The 16,136-nt window shown below is 35.9% G+C and overlaps 1 protein-coding gene across 2 annotated transcripts in view; it reads left to right on the top strand.

The window, feature by feature from the left end:
* Positions 1-16,136, top strand: part of AP1G1 (adaptor related protein complex 1 subunit gamma 1) — a 76,429-nt gene that overhangs the window by 39,458 nt on the left and 20,835 nt on the right. For both annotated transcript variants that reach the window (XM_082369816.1, XM_082369815.1), the window contains 7 exons: positions 4,490-4,631; positions 6,271-6,367; positions 7,543-7,619; positions 11,122-11,217; positions 11,680-11,760; positions 11,963-12,061; positions 15,524-15,579. In XM_082369816.1, the coding sequence (XP_082225942.1) occupies positions 4,490-4,631; positions 6,271-6,367; positions 7,543-7,619; positions 11,122-11,217; positions 11,680-11,760; positions 11,963-12,061; positions 15,524-15,579 (648 nt within the window). The remainder of the gene's footprint in view (positions 1-4,489; positions 4,632-6,270; positions 6,368-7,542; positions 7,620-11,121; positions 11,218-11,679; positions 11,761-11,962; positions 12,062-15,523; positions 15,580-16,136) is intronic.

Raw genomic sequence — 16,136 nt, 5'->3', positions numbered from 1 at the left:
GAAGCCCCCGTGCCTAGAGCCCGTGCTCTGCAACTAGAGAAGCCACCGCAATGAGAAGCCCGCACACCATAACGAAGAGTAGCCCCTGCTCACTGCAACTAGAGAAAAAGCCCGTGCGCAGCAAAAAAGACCCAACGCAGCCAAAAATAAATAAATTAAATAAATAAATTTTTTTTTAAAAAAGAAAGAAAGTTATGGAAGTTCTGATGGCCATATTGGTTAAAGGTACTTTTTGGTTTGTTTTGATTTGGTTTTGGTTTGTCTGTTGGTTTAATCTCCTTTTTTAGATTTCTTTTTCATTTATAGTATTTCTGTATTTGACAGAAAGTAGAATTGGGGGATATAGGTGATCAATTTGAAGACACTGAACTCATATATTTTGCTGTGGTAAAAATTATAATTTAAAATTTCCCAATGGATAATGAAAAATTTCAAAATGAGAATTACGATTGCTTGTAAATATAGTGTGTCATGTAAATACATTGACTCTGTGACTTAATTTGGGAGAATCTTGTTCTTTTTGGCCTTGAAATAAATATTAGTAATGAAAATACTAAGTTGGTTCATTTATTCAACAAATATTTATTGTATACCTGTTGTATGCCAGGAGGTGTTATGAGCTTTGGGGATGGAGAATGAAAAAAATGGACAGAAATCCTTGGTGTCATGGAGGTTACATTTTAGATGTTTAATGTGACTTTACACATTTATTCTGGACAGGCCTCTGAAAGTTTCTTTAATTTTTGTTCTTGCATGCTCTGTGCCCTTATTATTCAAGCCTTCAATCATATGCTGATAATTTGGCAGTTCTGCCTAGCAGCAAGTTCATATTAGAGACTTAATACCAAACTCAAGTATAGGTTTGTAGCTTGATAAAAATTGAAGAATAGGCATACAGGCAAAGAAGGAATCTTTGTGTTTAATTTTCATGAGACCCAGCTAAGCCCCAAGTGAATTTAGGAGAGAGCTAATAATAGTTGGGAATTGATCTGGCACTTCAGTTTAAGCTCAGTTAAAGGACTTTGGATAATTCAGTTTTTTTTTTTTTAATTTATTTTCTTTAGTTTTTTGGCTGCGTCGGGTCTTACTTGCGGCACGTGGGGTCTTCGTTGAGGCATGCGGGATCTTTCATTGTGGTGCGGGATCTTCGTTGTGGCGTGTGGTCTTCTCTAGTTGTGGCCTATGGGTTTTCTCTCTCTTTTTCTCTCTAGTTGTGGCGCATGGGCTCCAGGGTGCCTGGGCTGTGTAGTTTGTGGCATGTGGGCTCTCTCATTGAGGCACGCGAGCTCAGTAGTTGTGGTGCATGGGCTTATTTGCCCTGCGGCATGTGGGATCTTAGTTCCCCAACCAGGGATTGAACCCGCGTCCCCTGCATTGGAAGGTGGATTCTTTACCACTGGACCACGGGGAAGTCCCCTGTGTGTTTTTTTAATCTGTTAATGAATGGGTTTTTTTGTTTATTTGTGAGGTTTTTTGCATTTCGATTATGGGGCATCATATGTACCAACAGTTTTTCTGTTTAATGATGAATGTTTACCTCATTGTTCATTGGCCTAGAAAAACTCTGACATTAATGATCTTGGAATTAAATCTTTAAAAATTAAATATAATACTTTAAGAGCTTGCATTATGCAAATATTCTTAATCATTGAAAAATGATTGAAGAGTCAACTAAATACTCTTGGGAACTAGGACACTAAATGGTAAAGCCATAGTTAAGTTAAACTTTATTTTATCAGTAATTTTTATCTTAAATATTCAAATTGGTAGACAATAGCAAACCTGACTGATTGACACTTTACCTTCTGTTTCCTTTCCTTTCTTTGTTTTTCAGGGAAGCCTAAAACCATTTATTAGTTCATTTGAAATTACCAAAATAAATAAATAAATAAAAATAAAATGACCAATAATGAACCCATTACAATGTTAACAAATAAATTTTTTTATGAAAAACTATTTTCCAGAACAAGAACAATTTCAGTGAGAAGAATGGCATTATTTTACAATTTTGTAAATCTCTTTAATATCTAACCTAATGGAAGCTAGAAGCTAGATGCTCATATTTGCTTCTGCATTCAGTTTCTTATGTTACGTTTTGATTAAGTATATGAAGAAGATCTAGCCTTTCACAGATAATGTAGTTTGAAAAAGAAAGAGGACTTCAATAACCTTTCAGATAACTATGGATAATGTTCTATGATAGTATATCAAAACTCCACAAGTGGTAGTTTCTTTAGGGTTATTTACAATGTGGAGTCTGAAACCATATCAGTGAAGTTTGGTTCTTTGTTATATTAAAACCCATTGGTCTGTCTTAGGCTTTGAATGAATCTTTTACTCTTGCATGCTTTTTAAACATCATGCTTAAGGCATTTGGAGAAAATTGGTTCACTGAGTTTTAAAGTATTGATAGAGTGTCAGGTTCACGGTGGCAATACAAATATTCCAAAATTCTAATTTTCACTTCAAAGCTTAGATTTTATCATTGGCAACAAATATTGTCACTTGTTGCTCTTGAAGTGATAAGCTTACTTGGCTCTTCTTCCAGAAAATGTTTGGCAGATAATCACATCTTAATAATTATAGTTGTCAGTTATTTTTCAAATAAGAATGATGTTCATTTTATTTATTTATTTATTTTTTAAAATTTTATTTATTTATTTATTTTTATGGCTGTGTTGGGTCTTTGTTTCTGTGCGAGGGCTTTCTCTAGTTGCGACAAGTGGGGGCCACTCTTCATCGCGGTGCTCGGGCCTCTCACTATCGCGGCTTCTCTGTTGCGGAGCACAGGCTCCAGACGCGCAGGCTCAGCAATTGTGACTCACGGGCCTAGTCGCTCCGCGGCATGTGGGATCTTCCCAGACCAGGGCTCGAACCCGTGTCCCCTGCATTGGCAGGCAGATTCTCAACCACTGCGCCACCAGGGAAGCCCCTGATGTTCATTTTAATAGTAGCTAGTTTGTAGTTTAGCTTGCAAATGAAACAAATACACAAGTGCTTTTCTCTGAGATTGCCACTTTACTCCAGTATGCATCAGAAGTACTTTATGCATACTTTCCATTTTGTCACGCAGAATGTTAAAAAATGTGCACTCAAGAGTCAAGGTATATGGGAGCTCCCTGGTGGCCTAGTGGTTAGGATTCTGGGCTTTCACTGCAGTGGCCCGGGTTCAATCCCTGATCAGGGAGCTGAGATCCTGCAAGCCGTGTGGCGTGGCTTTAAAAAAAAAAAAAAAAAGAGTCAAGGTATAATAAAACTTATCATTTTTACTGCTTTGTCATGGGCAGTATTAAGTGAAACTCCCTCCCTCCCTCCCTTCTTTTACTATAAGTGTGTGGCAGTGTATTCAGTGACTACTATTATAGTTTGGTGCCTCTGCCCTGATTTGTGTTAATGTGCCATAGTTTTCCCCACCATTGCCTTTGCACTATCAGTGCGGGTGTCAATAAAGCTGACAAATAATGAGTTAGTATTGTGAAAATAGTTTGTATTTCGTGGACCCTCTGAAACAGTCTTGGGGACTTCCAGAGATTCTTTAATCACAGTTTGAGAACCACTGAGCTAAACGATTTTAAAATGCTCTTAAAGCTGGTGGAAGTAGCATAACTCAACATAATAATTCAGCTTCTGAATGGTAAGAGTTGGTTATAATATATAAATGATTTTACTGGTTTAAGCTTTTAATATTTCAGCTTTTCTGGAAGTATACTTCAGGCTGGTTTAGAAATAATTCTGTACAGTAATCAATGCCTGTTAGAAATAGAATTTTTTGTATCTGTATCACTAGATACTGAGCCTCACTGTAAACATCTAGCTTAGTTTATGATGGTTTAATTAGCTATCTTTTTAGTTACTAATTTTTTCTTCTTTTGAATAAATAAAAGTGTAAAAATTAATGTAACATCAAGGTTAATACTATATCATAATATCAAAGACCTTATGGTATAGTATTTAGAGTATAGAGTGTTTAAGTATAGAGTATATAGTATAGAGTGTTTCTGTTGTGATGTTTATTTAAGTCATCTTAAATGCTCTAGCAGTAGAGATTGTTTTCTGATTTTTTTTTTAAGGTTTTCGTTACTGTATTACTTTTTTTTGTAGTTAGTAATAGAGCATATTAAAATCTTTTAAATATACAGTTGTGCTTCATATTCTGTCATTGCTAGTTTTTACTTTCAGTGGTTTGCTGAGTTTCCTAAAGAGAGTTGTCTTTTAACATCCAACAGATAGCATGTTGTCCAGTTTATGTTGCTTTGGTATTTGGAAACATTGGGTTGCAAGCATGTAGAACAGACTGTCAGTCAGTTTGCTGTGTTGTAATTTGTAATAAAGTTAGAATAAACACTTTTTTCAAAAATAATCCTAATAAATATTTTCTGTATTAGAGAAATCATGAATCGTTCAGAGCTACCTCGTTAGATTGTGAAGCTTCTTCATGGGGAGCACCAGGCAGGGCATGTTCATTTCTACCCCCTTCTTTCTTTTGCAGTGATCTTAATCATAGCACGCAATATGTACAGGGGCTAGCACTTTGTACCCTCGGCTGCATGGGCTCCTCAGAGATGTGCAGAGATCTTGCAGGAGAGGTAGAGAAACTCCTGAAAACCTCCAACTCTTACTTAAGAAAAAAGGTAACTTTCCATGAAACCGAATGTCTGCGTTTGGATTAGAGAGTATTATGGAGATGAGAAGGCAGATTATTCAGTTTTGAAAGCTCAAATGATAATATAACTTTCTTTCCCTGTGCAGTAAATGTATTTTAAATGATTATATATGAATCAGTTGTTTATGAATCAAAATCTTTTTTTATACTAATTTTGGAGGTGATTTTTTTTATTGCTATTTAACTCTCCAATTAGTAAGTGATTGTGAACACTTTCTTTTAATTCGTCATTTTTCAAGGAAATGATTTATAAACAAGCAAATGTTATTGGACCCTAGATGGCATACCTAATTACTTCCTAAATTACCTGATTCTAAACAGTATTAAACAAAGTGATAATGAACAGATCTTTGCGAATTTATTTTAGTGCCCATGTCTTTCTTTGTATTAGGGCCTTTGAATCTTGGAAGTGCAGTTCCACTGGGGCCTAGATAATTATTAGGGAATGATTTAGAACATACTTCCTAAAATTGATATATCTAAATGGAATAGTAATGGAAGACAGTGATCTTATTCACTTATTTGCTTTTATTTGTTGATATAAACATTTTGTTGTTATTTTATTGTGCTTGAATCCTAAAACCTTCATAAACAAAGGGTAAAATTTAGGACTTTAGAAGTGAGTCACATAATATCATCTGGTTGGCGTTCATTGTGCCTCTGTATTAATGGTGTGAGACAAAGCCGTTGAAAGGGCCAAGCTGTTTTCCAGGATCATGCACTGTTAATGATGGCTATAGACCAAAGCCAGTCTTTTCTCTTAAAAAACGTGTGGGCTGCTCTTGTCCAGAAAGATTAAATAAATATTAATAAAGATTAATAATTATTAAATAAAATAATTCCTACAGATTAGAAAAAAAAATCGTTTCCCCCAACTGTAGCATGGGAAGAATTAGCTGAAATCTTTTCTTGTTAATGTATCTGAACTTTTATGTTATTCAATTCCAACAAATAGTAGTTATGGTTCTTTTTGCCAGGGGTGGGGACGTTTAACCAAAATCATCTTTGAATGTCTTTCTTTCCTGTGAACAAGTTTCTTCAGTAGAGACTAGCTAACTGAGAGGCGTTTAACTAAGATCCTAAGTAACTTTCAAATGATTTTCTTGATTTCAGTAGAGAGTGAATTGGGGAAAGTATAGGTATTATTAAAAGCAGCAGCAGATTTAAAGCATCTGCAGTATATATATCTTTCAATTGCATAATGTTTTTATAAAACCTTTTGGTCTTTTTACTCAGAAGAATGATTATCACAGATGGAAGTCTTTATTTTTTACTTTGCAAAACTCCACATAAATTATGTCTAGCATGTTTGATAAGTTTGTGTTAACCATGGTCTAGTCGAGAAAGCTTTTGTCCACTTATTTGGTAATATATGACCGAAGAGGCAGGTGGGTTAGAAGTTCTCGTTAATGCAGTAAGTATAAGTTGGAAAGCCCTAACCAGTTAATAACTAGTAAGTCTGATAATAATAAATAATAAATCTGATACCTAACTCCTTTCTTTTTTCATGTAGGTGAACTAGTTGATAAGGTTTTGTTGTTTATAAGATTGGTTGTCCTGACTTAATTGAAATAAATCTTCTTTTGTCCTTTTTATGTTTTTTATAGGCAGCACTTTGTGCTGTTCATGTCATCAGGAAGGTTCCTGAACTTATGGAGATGTTCTTACCAGCAACAAAAAATTTATTGAATGAAAAGAACCATGGTAATGTGATTTAGATGCACTCATGAAGTACTGAGGGAGAAGGGGAAAGAGAACAGGCTTCAGGCAGTGTTGGCCTTCTGTCTCATGCAGTGGACTCACCTTTCTACTGTGCTTGGACACTTTTCCAGGAAGGGCTAATGGGTTGAATCTCTCTTCTACTCCCATATCCTAGTTTTTGTCATTAGAGATTGATTCCTTTACAGTAAGCTTGTTTTTCATTTCTGGTCCTCTTTTACTATATTAAAAATACTATATTAAGTAATAGTGTAATTACAAATGATCCTAGCCTTGATGTTCGTGTGTAAAACCCTTTGATTTCCTGGCTATTTTATAATAGAAGAAAAAGTTATTTCTTTATTGTTTTGCTGTAGTAGTGTAAGATTTGTGAAACTACTTTTAGGTTACTTGTAACAGGAATTTGTAATGGGTACCCAGATATATTTTTATAAAGCTTGAGAGAAATTAAGTGAAATGTGGCAGTTCTTTACCGAGCATTTTATTCTTATTTTGAAGTCAGTGAAACAAGTTCTGAGTGAAGAAAATTCTTGTGTCCTAAATGCTAAGAGAAAAAATGGTAACATGTATTTAATTTGATTAATGCAGTCCTATGCTTAGAAGACTCAAAATATACTTGTTGAACAAATGAATGTTTAGGGTACTTATTTATTATTTAGTGAAAAGTATGGTGTGATTCTTTTCACTCACTCTTGACCAAGCAAATTTACTTTGTCATTCACAACTACCTTAGGTTTTTCATATATTTTATCTGGAAATTTAAAATCTTAGTAAGATTTTTCTTCTTGAAATATCTATCAAAACTCAGCTAAGAGCTTATTAAGTCTGGAGCAGGTAATATCCAGTTTATATTGACTAGGAGCATGTCTTTATGGATATTCTCAAATGTAGAGACATGTGTATTGGTTCTCATTTTTTAGCAATTATTTTGGTCATACAACTTTAGAATATTCTGTTTTGATTGACATCACCAGTATTAAATCAGCAGATATCTATTAATACCTCCTTTGTATTCACCTCAATGCTTAGATTCTTTGAGAGATTAAAAAACAAAAATAGCAGCTGCCCTTTTGGAATTGACCTTTAGAACTCAAAGCCCTGTTCTATGAAGTTGAATAATATACCCTCATTTTTAGTTTTCATTGGTTCTTTTCTTTCAGGTGTCCTTCACACTTCTGTAGTCCTCCTCACAGAAATGTGTGAGCGAAGCCCAGACATGCTTGCACATTTCAGAAAGGTAGGTGCCATTCTGTATATCTAAGCCTTTCTTGATTGAAAATGGTTTTCCTGAAAAGTACATGATTTTCTCACCTATGAATTTTCTTTTGAAAGAAAGCTGTGGAGCTGAATAAAGGACTTAAACAGCCCTGCTGTGTGGTAGGGCTGGAAGCCAGATTTAGGCATATAAGAACTGGCAATAGTGCAGTGTTTTCCCTTTCATAATAGAAGTCTTCTCTCATTGTTGGCAGACACACCAGTCTCTCATGTGCTTTATCTGCTGTTTTCACATTGAAGTTAGGAAATGTAACCTGAGGTCAAATTACACACAGGAAATATGTGTGTGTGTGTGTGTGTGTGTGTGTGTGTGTGTGTGTGTATAGTTTAAGGCAGGTAATTTTTTTAAAGGTGAAAACTGCAAAATGAAATTTGACATTACTTTTACCTAACATAGGGTCCCCAACTATTCATTTTACGCTGTGGTGACTCCAGTGATGGAAGTCTCTAGCTTTCTTAAGTCCCTCCCTCCCTTTCTTAGAGCATTCTGAAGTGGAATTTTTTTTCTCCACTTACGTTTAGAAGGCACTAGTAAGGAGGACTCAGAGAAAGACTGTTCTTTGGGTAATTACATGCATTCAGTTCCTTTTATAGGGTGCTGATCACTCCATAAATTGGGCTTACTTTGTACTTTAGATCTAATGAAGCTCTAATAGCAGCTCTTTTTTGGGGGGCTTTTTTGCCCCTTTAGATGTTCATGTATTGATTAAATTATTATAAAATAGTATGAGGCCTGTATCTGTCCCTAATGCTTGCTTTGTATGTTTTGTTCCTGTTGTCTGTTTGGAATCCTGCTGTATGTTAGAATGAAAAGGTAAGAATTAACCCTCTTTTAGATGGTGCATGCTGGCATTAGGTCCTTAGTGGCTTTTGTGTATCCATCCACAAATGTGGCTTTTAAAAATATACTAATGCTGAAGCTGTGCTTAATACTATGTTATTTGTCCTAGCATTTTTGGCTAACTTCCTAGTCCAGGTTTTGTCTTGTCACTTAAACTCCTGACTCCACAGTCAGCCTTGGATTTCAGTTGCAGCCTTCCCTGATTTGTAAGCCTCCTTCTCTGCCTTTCCTTTGTCTTCACTTGAGAAACTTTGAGCAGTTTCCCAGTGGCATTGGTGATGGCAGTTCCAGATCAGTTTGGATCCTTGACGCCAAACACTGCTTCTTCTTGAAGCAGATATTTTAGAGCCGTGTGGGTAACCTCATACTTTAAAAAGCTCCGTACATACTTCTGAACTTTCAGTTCAGACTTAGAGCTTTAATTTCCCCCTTACTTGCCGTCAATCTTGCCTTGAAGCTTTGGAATATTAAAAGTTTTTTGAGGTAGAGTGGGTGGGCATCAACTGATTTTCATGGCTGCAGCCTTTCCCTTTGTCATTTTATTTTGTTTGTCTTGTCATCAGTTTTAGTAACTTGAATTTTTGTCTGAAAAATAAAGCTGGGTTCCAAGAATTTGTATGCTGAACACTTAGACATTTGTGCTTTTTGTCCCGGGGTGCTCTTATGTGGTGTGAGTTTAGTAGCTGAAGGAAAAAGAACGTCTCTGAGACAGAAACCAGATTTTTTTAAAAATTAATTAATTAATTAATTAATTAATTTTTTTGGCCGCGTCAGGTCTTAGTTGCGGCATGCGGGATCTTTCTTTGCGGTGTGCTGTCTCTTCGTTGCAGTGCATGGGCTTCTCTCTAGTTGTGGTGTGCGGGTTTTTCTGTCTCTAGTTGTGGCATGCGGGCTCCAGGCTGCATGGGCTCTGTAGTTTGCGGCATGCGGGCTCTCTCATTGAGGCACGTGAGCTCAGTAGTTGTGGCGCAGGCTTAGTTGCCCTGCGGCATGAAGGATCTTGGTTCCCTGACCAGGGATCGAACCCGTGTCCCCTGCATTGGAAGGCAGATTCCTTACCACTGGACCACCAGGGAAGTCCCCAGAAACCAGATTTTAAAAAGTAATTGAGGATATGGGTAGTACAAAAAAGGAGACCATTGGGAAGTATGCAAGGCGAGCTACTTTTTGTGCGGAGTTTGGTAACTAGATGATCCTGGTTTTATTACATTTTAAAGCAGTTTATACAGTTATATTATTCTCACCTCTAATATGAATCTGTCCACAGTGACAGATTTAATGAGGACTCTGTTTAGAATTTACAGGTCATTATAGCTTAGATTTGTTTTAATCTTGGAGTTGTCCAAATTAGATTTTTGTTTAGGTGACTTATGAAGTGCTTAATTGAAGTGTTACGGCCAAACTTACTTAAATTCCCACAGATTATGTTGTCTTGTATTTAGCAGTAGACTTAGTGTTGTAAATGTTTTGAGTGTGTACCTTGGGCAGAGCTTGGCTTTTGTTTCAGTCTTGATCCCCTTTTAGAATTGGAGAGTAGGGAGGAATCCAAATACGATGAGAAAAAAATAATTGAGTTGCAGCAAAGTTGCGGCTGTTTTGACTGCCTCCAAAAGAGATATGGTTCAGTTCACTTTGGACACTTCTTTTCTTAATGTTAGGTGATTAGAGTTGTTTATATAGCTAAATTGAGTTTGTAGTTAGAGACTGGAAATGTTCTTATTGTGGCAAACATTTTAGAATAGGGTTTTAACCTTAAATGATTGATCAACAGAGTTTGAAATGAATGATAGTACTTAAAGCATTTTTAAGTTCAGCTTGGCAGTAAAATTGCCTCTACTATGTGCTGTAAGTCAGTCTAATGGACAGAGTAAAAAGAAGGGCATTCTGACCATAAGGAATGTATAGTTTCATTAGTAAGATAGGACAGGCAACAAATGTATAATTAGGTGCTGAAATTAAATTTTACCTAAAATTGTGTCATATGAGTTAAGAATAGGAAAAGGACATTATTCATGGCCTTGCTGTCTTCCTAAAGTGAAGGATACAGTTTTTCATGTGTCTTTTCCACTTGGTCAATGTTGGAGGCTTTTTGTATTCCCTGTTGTTTGTTGGAAAAGGATATAACTAGCCAAATATTAAGAGGAGAGAATTTTTTTCTCTATTTGAGATAGTTTAAGACTGTAATTTTAATAAAATCACCAGTATTTTGGGTGTGATAACATTTTATATCCACATGTGTTGAATGTATTAAAAACTGAATATATTTGTGCAACCTAGGTGTGTCAAGTCCTATAGAAGTAAAAATGCAATATGCCCCGTAGGTACCTGTTTTACTTGGTTCTCAGAGGCTTTCTAACCTACTGTTATTTATAGTGCCTTTGCATATATAACTCTGGAGTAAAAATATCTGGTTTGTTTTTAATTCAGATATTCCTTCTTGAGTTCTTGGCCAAAATACTCCTAAGTTATATTTATCAAACATCAACAGTATACTAGTATATTGTATCAGTAGAATTTGCTTGGACTCAGACCCTTGCATCCTTTTTCTAAGTCAAATTACCTGCCTATTCATGAGAAATTCTTTGATGTTCACTGTTTTTTGATGCATCTCTCTTCCCCGCAGCTTGTGCCCCAGTTAGTTCGTATTCTAAAGAACCTCATCATGTCCGGATATTCACCAGAACATGATGTTTCTGGGATCAGTGACCCCTTTTTGCAGGTGAGGTTGAAAGAAAGTTTTGGATAAATGATATATTTTGGAATAGATTTTTCCTTCCTCTTATGTTTGTGTTGGGTAGAGATTTGGTAGTTAATTGATTAAACTAATTACATTAACAAATGAATAGTGACACAATTCTGTATGAGATTAATAGGATAAAATTATAGTTGTAATAGTCAAATCATATACTACATAGAAACTTGATTTACCAATATAATACAGCTCTGCAGGTGGTGGTATCCTTTGGCTGTGAAGTGTCAAAGTGTGGGTTGTCTAATAACTTCATTAAGACATAGAACCATGTATAACTTCTCTAAAGATAATGTTTAAATTTCTTCTGTTTGAATTTTACCATTTCTATTGGGATCTAAGACTTCATTTAAGTTATTTGAATTTCATATCAAGCGAAGTTCCTTTGTGCCAGGCGGAATTTGTTGACATTTGTCATATTTTGCACATTAGGTACGAATTTTGCGGTTATTGAGAATTTTAGGACGAAATGATGATGACTCAAGTGAAGCTATGAATGATATATTAGCACAGGTGAGTAGACCAAAACTTACATTTAAGTAAACACTCATTTTAGTAAAGCAGGGAGTAGAATGATTGTGATTATATGGAGCAATTTTTATTTGTGTTTTCTCATGGGTGGCTGTAATCAGTTACAAAATATCTCCTGTTACCTCTGGATATTTTTTGGAAGCATTGTTTTGTCACTTTTGTAACACCCTCTGTGTCTTTTCAGGTTGCCACTAATACGGAGACTAGTAAAAATGTAGGAAATGCTATTCTTTATGAAACGGTTTTGACTATCATGGATATTAAGTCAGAGAGTGGACTGCGAGTAAGTCTTTTAAATCTTTTCTTCTCTAAATATTTTATTTAAAATAATTGACTTGGATTTTGGAAATGAATTCTATTTGGAAATTAACTATAGTAAAGAATGATGCAGAATATATAGTGGTTTTTTTTTGGTATCTGAAGTATCATTTTCTCCACTGAAGGCTTAATATTGATTATAATAGAAATTGGAAGAGCTTAGGTATGGTTAGATACGTAATGTTAAGTGAAGGAAAAATTTCTTTCTTTCTTTCTTTCTCTTTTTTTTTTTTTTTTTGACCACACCATGCGGCATATGGGATATTAGTTCCCCGACCAGGGATTGAACCCATGTCCCCTGCATTGGAAGCAGGGAGTCTTAACCACTGGACCGCCAGGGAAGTCCCAAGGAAACATTTCTGAATGAGCTTTTTTTTAGAGCCATGATTTGAGTTGGGCTCAGTCACTTCAAATAAGACATCATATTTGAGTTAATTCATTTCTCTAAATATTTATTTTTATTTGAGAAATAAACACAAAGTAAAAGAATTCAAAGAGTAAAAAAGGTATGCAGGGAGGAAGATGTCTGTCTGTAGCTTTCATGTGTAGACTCTCAATTTTTCTAGTGGGAAATATGGTTACCATTTTTTTTTTTTTAACATCTTTATTGGAGTATAATTGCTTTACAATATGGTGTTAGTTTCTGCTGTTTAACAGTGTGAATCAGCTATATGTATACATGTATGCCCTCCCTCTTGCGTCTCCCTCCTACCCTCCCTACCCCACCCCTCTAGGTGGTCACAAAGCACCAAGCTGATGCAGCTGCTTCCCACTAGCTATCTGTTTTACATTTGGTAGTGTAAATATGTCAATGCTACTCTCACCATTTTCTAATGTACTTTTTTTTGGAGATATTTTATCCATATTTAAATGTGTCTGTACATGTGTATTTCTTGTCTTCCCCACTTCTAAAAACTTTTTATTTAAAATAATTTTAGACTTACACAAAAGTTTCAAAAATAGTTCAGAGTTCCAATATTACCGTTCGCTCAGCTTCCCCTAATGTTAGCATCTTGTATAACTGTAGTATAATTATCAAAACTAAGAAGTTAATATTGGTTCAGTACCATTAACCATATTACAGACTTTATTCAGATTTCACCAGTTTTTCTACTGATGACTAATCCTTGATCCCACATTGCATTTATTGTCATGTCTCCTTAGTCTCCTCCAATCTGTGACATTTCCTTCGTCTTTCCTTCGTTTTTTGTGACTTTGACACTTTTGAAGAGTACTGATCAGTTACTTTGTAGAATGTCCCTCAATTTGGCTCTGTCTGATACAGTCTTTTTTTTTTTTTAATATTTATTTATTTATTTGGTTGTGCCAGGTCTTAGTTGTGGCATGCGGGCTCCTTAGTTGTGGCATGTGAACTCTTAGTTGTGGCGTGCGTGTGGGATCTAGTTCTCTGATCAGGGATTGAACCCGGGCCCCCTGCATTGGGAGCACGGAGTCTTAACCACTGCGCCACCAGGGAAGTCCCTGATAGATCCTTTTTTTAAAAAAATTTTTTCTAAATTTATTTTTTGGCTGCTTTGGGTCTTCGTTGCTGCATGCGGGCTTTCTCTAGTTGCGGCGAGCAGGGGCTACTCTTCGTTGCGGTGTGCAGGCTTCTTACTGCAGTGGCTTCTCTTGTTCGGAGCACGGGCTCTAGGCACGGGGCTTCAGTAGTTGTGGCTTGAGGGCTCTAGAGCGCAGGCTCAGTAGTTGTGGCAAACGGGCTTAGTTGCTCTGCGGCATGTGGGATCTTCTGGACCAAGGCTCGAACCCGTGTCCCCTGTATTGGCAGGTGGATTCCTAACCACTGTGCCACCAGGGAAGTCCCCCCACCCCGATATATTCTTATAATTAGTTTGAGGTTATGCTTTTTTGGCAAGACTACCACAGAAGTGGTGTGCCCTTCTCAGCTTCATATCAGGAGGTACATGCTATCTGTTTGTCTCATTACTGGTGATATTAACCTTGATCTTTTGGTTAAGGTGGTGTCTGCTGTGTCTCTCCACTGTATAATTGTTTTTTTTTCCCTTTGTAATTATAATATTTTGGAGGAAACACTTTGACACTATGCAGATATTCTGTTCTCCTCAGACTTTTACCCACCATTTTAGTACCCATCAGAGGCTCTTGGCTGCAACAGTTATTAGGGTGGTGTTCTAATGATACCTTTCTATTTCCCTCATTTTTTCCTCATTAAATAATTGGAATTCTTCTATAAGGAAGAACTCTCCCTCAAGAATTTATTCATTCTTTCAACCATTTATTAGTATAATAATTGCTAACCCATAGCTTTGTAAGAAACAAATTTACTATCTACACTACAGTATTTGTGTATAGTTCTTTTTGTCATCTAGGTTGTTCTGCACCTTACACATTTCATGTTAGGTGAAAACATTATGTTGGAGCTAGTTTATATTCATGTATAGAGACCATTCTCATTTTAAAAAAGGTTGTAGTAGAATATTCATAACATAAAATTTATCATTTTAACCATTTCTAACTCTGTAGTTCAGTGGCATTTAAGCACATTCATATTGTTTTGCAACCTACACAACCATTTATCTTCAGAACTATTTGGTCTTCTGAAACTGAATCTATGTACCTATTAAACAATAACTCCCCCCTTATCCCCTGTCCCCAACCCCTGGCAACCACCATTCTACCTTCTGTCTCTATGGATTTGCCTATTCAGGACATTTCACATAAATGGAATCATATAATATGGGGTGTTTGTGTCTGGCTTATTTCACTTAGTATAATGTCTTCAAGGTACATCCATTTTGCAGCATGTGTCAGGATTTATTCTTTTTAATGGTCGCATACTATTCCGTTGTATGGATGTGCCATAGTACATGTAGCAAATTTGCTATTAATGGACTCTCCTATCATGTGTGATTATAGATAGTGTTGCAGTAGATTTTTGTGCATATGTACAAGTATATTTGTCAACTAAATTCCTAGAAGTGAAATTGTTGAAGCAGAGGATATAGTTTCATTTTGTAGCTTTTATTTATTTATTTATTTATTTGGCCGCACCATGTGGCATGCAGGATCTTAGTTCCCCAACCAGGGATCAAACCCATGCCCTCTGCAGTGGTAGCACAGAGTCCTAATCACTGGACCACCAGGGAATTCCTAATTTTAAATATTTATAGTTACTGCCAGATTTCCCTCCAGTGAGGCTGTAACAATATTATTTTTCTGCTAATGATATAAAAACTTTAAAACAATCTTTCAGCAGAAGTAAAATATGGTTTTAGGAGTTTGCCTTCAGAATTTTTTTTTTTTTTTTTGGCTAGCAATCTATAGAAGTACTAACTAAACTACCACCTTTAAATAGTTTGCACCTATCAGAGGCCAGAAAGTGACCCTTTAAACAATATAGATATTTGATTTTCCTAAATTTTTAAGCTATGCTCTTTCTCTATAGGTCCTAGCGATAAATATCCTGGGTCGTTTCTTATTGAACAACGACAAGAATATTAGGTAAGTCAACTGAAAAATGTCTTGTATCTGGCTATTATAAACTCAGTGTATTCAGGAGTGACTTTGTTCAAGATCACACATGTATTGAGTGACATATCTAGAACTTCAACTCAGGATTTTTATTTTTAGTCTGGTCTTAAAACCGTTTTGATAAGAAATTGAGTATTTGCCTCATGAGTTAATTTTTAGTCCTGTTTATACTTTAGCATTAGGAGTCAGCAAACTTTTCTGTAAGGGACCAGATAGATGGTCAGTATTTTAGACTCCATGGGCCTTAGGGTCTATTTGGCAACTACTCACCTCTGCCTCTTGGTGTGAAAGCAGCCATAGACTGTGTAAATGATGAGCATGGCTGTATTGCAATAAAAATTGATTTACCAAACCAGACAGCAGAGGGCTGGGTTTTTGCAGATAGGCTGTAGTTTGCTGACCCCTGCTCTAAATTAAGAAGAAAAATATAACATTTCAGTTGCAAACCTGGAACATGTTTGTGAACTCCAGCTACTTTTTTAAAGTAGATGAATTTATCAGTATTATCTTCTATTCTTTCTTGTCAT

The sequence above is a fragment of the Balaenoptera borealis genome (genome assembly GCF_965194805.1).
Source record: "Balaenoptera borealis genome assembly, chromosome: 19".
Lineage (NCBI taxonomy): Eukaryota > Metazoa > Chordata > Mammalia > Artiodactyla > Balaenopteridae > Balaenoptera > Balaenoptera borealis.
Note: the sequence above shows the minus strand (reverse complement) of the source record. Positions and strands in the feature narration are given on the sequence as shown.